The sequence below is a fragment of the Polypterus senegalus genome, chromosome 11 (assembly GCF_016835505.1).
Source record: "Polypterus senegalus isolate Bchr_013 chromosome 11, ASM1683550v1, whole genome shotgun sequence".
Classification (NCBI taxonomy): domain Eukaryota; kingdom Metazoa; phylum Chordata; class Cladistia; order Polypteriformes; family Polypteridae; genus Polypterus; species Polypterus senegalus.
In genome coordinates, this window is record NC_053164.1 from 123,316,777 (window position 1) to 123,322,722 (window position 5,946).

General features: G+C 36.0%; 1 protein-coding gene across 1 annotated transcript; it reads left to right on the forward strand.

The window, feature by feature from the left end:
- The first annotated feature begins 1,503 nt into the window (after nucleotides 1-1,503).
- Nucleotides 1,504-5,572, forward strand: nkx3-1 (NK3 homeobox 1). Its single transcript, XM_039770191.1, has 2 exons — nucleotides 1,504-1,785; nucleotides 4,494-5,572. Exons 1-2 carry the CDS (start codon nucleotides 1,569-1,571, stop codon nucleotides 4,892-4,894), a joined length of 618 nt encoding a protein of 205 aa, XP_039626125.1. The 5' UTR covers nucleotides 1,504-1,568; the 3' UTR covers nucleotides 4,895-5,572.
- The last annotated feature ends 374 nt before the right edge of the window (nucleotides 5,573-5,946 follow it).

Sequence of the window (5,946 nt, forward strand, 5' to 3'; positions counted from 1 at the left end):
TATATATATATATATATATATATATATATATATATATATATATATATATATATATATATATATATATACAGTATATATAAATGGTATACAAAATGGCTCCTGTAATGTAAAAACTCTTGATATTGTCATCATGGTTCATTGATATTTTATAAAATAATCCATATCTGTTACTCTTAAGGAGGGTAAACAGATTATGTGATTCTTAATTTTACAATTTAAAGATAGTTTTTGTTTTTTTTTCAATGCTTAAACATTAAGCAGTACCTCACAAGTATGCACATCTGAATTTGTGTTAAACCTTCAGGACATTTTTAGGGAGATTTTATGTCAGTGCCAGACAGCACTGTGAGCTTGTTTCAGCCACTGGCTAGGTTCTGTGTGGGGCTGGCATGTCCTCTTTGCTTTTATGTGGGGTTTTTAATGACATGCTCAAAATCTTTGAAAAAATGTAAACTATCAAAAAAATCTAGTCCGTCCAACTATTTTCTAAATAATGCATTAATTTTGGTGTATCAGGGAGCTGTGCCCTATCCTAGTAACATCAGGCTTAAGGCAGGAACTGGCCTTGGATTCATTAAAAGGTACTCTCAACCCACATGGACACAGGGAGATGCTTCAAGATCCCTGCAGATATTGCTGGGGTTGGGGTTCAAATACAGGACACTGGGCAAAGCTAACTGCTTCACTGTACCACCCATAATAAATCAATGTTTAAATAAAAATACAGTTTAAGTTACAAATGCCTTTTAAAATATTTTGAATACAGTATATGAAAGTGTTATTATTATAATTTTTCTGATCCCTCAATTAGTCCATTCATATTTTCATTGCCAAAAATGTAACAATGATGAGAGGTATTTTTGTTACAAGTCATCTATCAATTAACACACACACACACACACACACACACACATATATATATGTGACCTAACTTGTCACAATGTAGCGTATTCCAAGGTTGTTGATACATAGACGATTGCGCTCAATTTAATGACCAAATTATTATGAATGTTTCTTAACATCTACTCATTTACTTAGAAATTAAGATAATTTTAAAAAAAAACCGAGACTGCAGCTGCAATCTGTTAGATTTCTGCTAACGATAACTAAATGGGGAGTAACACCTACGTGTCATTTTTTTCAGATAATGTAAATCTAAAGCACGATGTTCGTTGCTCCCAAAAGTAACAACCTTTTAAAAAGTTATATAAAGCAACAGCAGATTTGAACGTTATGTTTAGGTGCACCTGCTTTCCGTTTCCTTTAGTGGATTGTAAATTAAGTTCTTATTCACTACAAATAGAAATAAACCAGTATAAAACATACAATGACATATAGAGTGAATGAACCACACATAATACATTTCTGGCCCGAATACATGCAGCCAATCATGAGTCGAGATAACAGCAACAGCCAATAGGATCGCGAAAACCAATTTACAACATGAGTATAAAGTCAGAAAAGCAGGAATGACAGGAGATTACAACAAGGTGTAGATAGAAACGCATCATTTGACATCAAACTTCTTATTTCTTTAGAAGAGTAAGATAACCTGGCTTGAAAGAAAGATGATGTCAGCCTCGGGCAAGCCTCTGACCTCATTTTTAATACGTGATATTTTGTCAGACGGCATAGGAGTTCGCTGGGACTCGAAAGGCTGGAGCGGTGACTGCGCTCCCCTTCAGAGATGCAGTTTTGCTTGGGTACTCGAGAGCGCGGTTGGAGCGGAAAGGCAACCGAAAGCGAATGGGCAACAGAAAGAATCAGAAACGCACAAAGACCGAGGTAAGTGCATGTAACGTTCAGTGTGCCGAGAGAAACATAAAACTACTTACTGTACATGTACACAAACAAATAGACGCAACATTTATGCTGACGCGCGCGTGCCTATCTGGCTTTTTTAAAATTGTACGTTTTTCCTGTAGTATTCCGGGGACCTGAGCATGCTTTATGTTCTCCTCGGGCTAGTTTTCACATCGCTAGTTAACCAAGTAGACATGGTGTTTGGGATGAGAGAGAAAGAAGCAATAAGGAGAGCATGGAAACTTCACACAAACACACGATTAGTGGCCGGGTGGTTAGGCGTTATGGGAGTCAAATTGCAGATAACAAATATCAATAGCAATATCTATATCGATAGATACATAGGAAACTACAGATATCTTTAACTTTCGATGGCTTGCATACGAAAAGTTTTTTTTTTCAACTGTAAATCTATTACTGATGAATTGATAATACGTTTATTTTATACCAGATGGCCTCTGGGAGACTTTAGTATGATTACATTTAAGTGGTATAAGTTTATCTCATTAAGTGTGAATATACATACATATAGGTTTATATGTTAAGTGAAAACGCGAATAGAAACAACCCTGTTGTTGATTGTCATCAATTAGTGGATGAAATAATGTAAAATATCCCAGATTGAAATGTATGTGAGAAAACACATTAACATATTGCACAATCTTCCTCTTAACATATAATAGTTTGCCTGATTATCATTATAAATGTATGCATTATATCTTTTAATGATTATTCATTTGCCCTTTTTTGTATCAGGTGAGTTAGAGGCACTTGCTGTAGTTAAATTATTTAAAGTGGTCACTTTGATATTTTTAGAATCCTTTAATTGGGTATAAAGCCATCTGCTAGTACATTAAGGAGTGAGGTGTTTGTCATAGTAAATGGTTCTGAAAGTAAGTCATTATATCATTTGTAATTATACATATGTGATACTTACCATAACTTATTCAGATACATTAAATGATGAGAAGTCAAACGTCCAGTCAATGCATTTCCTATTTCTACAGGTGTTAGTCCAGGCCAAGGACTATCTCTGGATGCCACGTTATACTCATGCACGTGTGTTCAGTCAGCTATTGCTGCTTTATTTCTGCAGTTTTCATGTAAAACATGCACCAGTCTTATTCATTTGTCCAAAGAGCTATTCAGCTTTAGTGAATTCATTTATGCAGTTTCTGTATCTTCGCCTAACATTCCACGGAAAGCACATCTAGAAGACACTTTTAGAATGAGCATGCAGTGACTGCATTGTGATAAAATGTCAAAATAATCGTGACACAATCATTTCACGTTAAAGCATATGTTCTTCTTGAATGGTAACATCCTGTCCTACTGTAGCTATTCTTATACATTTCTATGTAAATCTTTAAAAGTTCCTCCCATCCGGCAACTTTCCAGCTTTTACCAGAATCTTGTCTGTTTTTACACTCTTGTTTATGTGGATCCATCACCAGTTAGGATTACTAATGCAGCTTCTGACACGTTGGATATTTGGCAACCTGCTAAGGGGATTTGGAAAGGCCAGTCAACCTTGTTTTTTCCAAGGAATACAGTATAATGTTAGAGTCAATATTGATAATTTTATATACTTCTCATGCATGTTATGCTTTTTTAGTACCTCTTTCAGCCTCTTAATCTCCTTGTAGGTCAAGTCTTGTGCTCCGGAAAAAGGGAAGAGTTCAGGATTGTAGGAGTGGTTGTGACATTTAGGTGCTGCTAGTATTTTATTTCTTACACATACTTCTGGTTTGGGTTAGATTTGAGGAAGAAATAATTACTTTTTCCATTGTATTTTTCTCATATCCTTGTTGTTGTTTTATCACATAATGATTGATAAACCATCAATATAATTCTGTAATTGGCTGAAGATTTTCAGTCTTACACTTTTGGCTTCCATCTTGATTATGTCTTTTAATTTCCATTGTCCCTGACTCCATGTCTTTCACTGCCTAACTATGAGAATTCTGCTGTATGCACTTTATCTTTGGATTGGACCTCCACTTGGCTGAGCAGCCATGGCCTGTAGAGTAGGATTATGCATTTCAGTAGTGAAGGAAGACTTGCATTCAGTTCTCCATTGACTCATTACATTAAGAGTAGGTTTGCTCATGCTTTGTCTGTTTTAAATTGAATGATTTTAATTCTTTATGAATTATTGACTGTTTTGCTCATGTTTAGTTCTTTAACATTGACTTTTACTGAACTTGACAGTATTGTCTAAACAGTAGTTTTGTTATATTCTTCTTCTTTTAGCTGCTTCCGTTAGAGGTTGCCACAGCCAATCATCTTCTTCCATATCTTTCTGTCCTCTGTATCTTGTTCTGTTACACTCATCACCTGCATGTCCTCTCTCACCACATCCATAAACCTTCTCTTAGGCCTTCCTCTTTTTCTCTTGCCTGGCAGCTCTATCCTTAGCATCCTTCGCCCAATATACCAGTAGATTTGTTTGTTTATTTAATAAATAATCTTTATTATTTGTTTGTAATAAGTAATGCCTTATCTAATGCTACCGTACAAACCTCGCTAGGAAAATAGTATTGGTTTAGTCAATAGTATGAAGTACTCCATAAACTTTTTATATTCAATTGTATTTGATGAGTAACAAGGCTAAAGAGGGCAATCTATCAATTGTGCAAAGCAGATTTCACTTGAACTAATGTCATCTCTTGTTCTCTTCCCACCACTAGGCCTTACAGACAAGCTGTCCCCAGAGAGTTCAGCAGGAGTGCTGAGGCAGAAGCGCACCAGGGCTGCCTTCTCACAGGTTCAGGTCCTCGCACTAGAGAAGACGTTCAATCAGCAGAAATATCTCTCAGCCTCTGAAAGAGCTCATTTGGCTCAGAGTCTCCAGTTGACGGAGACTCAAGTAAAGATTTGGTTTCAAAACAGGAGATACAAAACCAAACGCAAGCTGCTGGCTTCTGAAGTCAGAGGAGGAGAAGCTCTCTGGAAAGTAGCAGAGTCTCCTGCAGTGATGGCCACAAAAAGTGTCATGGAAGCCACACTGCTTGGAGCCATGTTCAGAGCCTACCAGAGCCCTCAGCCATACCTGTTCGGGGGGAATTCGTGGAGCTCTGCCGTTTGGTAAAAATCCCAAAGGTGTAGTGAATGCAAGGAGAACAAGGAGAAATGATAGTACTAATAAAACTATGAAATGGAGTGACAAATATCTAGGCCACTGTAAAAGTTGATAAAATCCATGATGAGTAATAATTCTTTGCATTTATATAGCGCTTTTCTCACTATTCAAAGCGCTGAAGTTCACTGTTTACACAGCAATGCAGTTATTGTGTATATTGCAATGAAAAAGGCCTTTTCATGATTTGTATTTCAGGTACCTGCTTTTGAAAAAGTAGCCCTTAAAGCTATACATTATTTGCTAAAAATGACAATGACTTATTTTTTTTTATTCCAAAAGAAAAGTGCACATATTTAAACTACCATTACAATGATTTCATTTTTCTATATTAGAAATAATAAAACAAAGGGCTTGTTTATCAAGCTTGTGTTAAATGTTGTATGGAATTTCTTTTGGTGTACAGCCATACTGTGATTCATTTATCTTATCTTTTTTTAAGGAAACACTGGGTCATTTATTGCTTGTGTCTTGTACAAACTTTTGTATATTACAAATTTGTATTACATTTTTATTTATGAAAGATGATCTTAGAGAAAGCACACCTCTACTGCTGTAACTGGAAAGTCTGTTTCCATTTCTTTGTATTTTTGTACAGTTTTATACTTTTATAATTTAATAAACCTTCCATTTTCTAGAAGCTTTGTCAATGATTCACACATTCGCTGGGGCCAATTAAGCAATGCCAATTCACCAACTGCCATATTCTATTGCAAAGTTACTAGTTATCCACTGGTTTGTGATCATTTTGTTTGGATCGGCTGCTCAGATTTACCTTTGCACATGTGGACACATGGTGCATCTATGGCCACAGTTGTAAAGTTTCAGCCTTCATCAGTCAGTTTCTCTTGTTGTTCTGTAAGAGTAATTTGCACCAAAGAAGACCAGCAAGCAGAGATCCATTTTGAAAGGACTGAAGGTGTACCAGGGACTGAAACCCTCATCGATTCAATAAAGTCATGGTATAGACTTGCCCAATATTGTTTTTAATAGTTGACAAGGGC

Bases quoted from the DNA above. Each gene is read 5' to 3' on its own strand.
- nkx3-1 (XM_039770191.1), top strand. From the start codon at position 1,569: ATGATGTCAGCCTCGGGCAAGCCTCTGACCTCATTTTTAATACGTGAT. The intron at 1,786-4,493 runs GTAAGTGCATGT...TCCCACCACTAG, and splicing joins AGAAACGCACAAAGACCGAG to GCCTTACAGACAAGCTGTCC.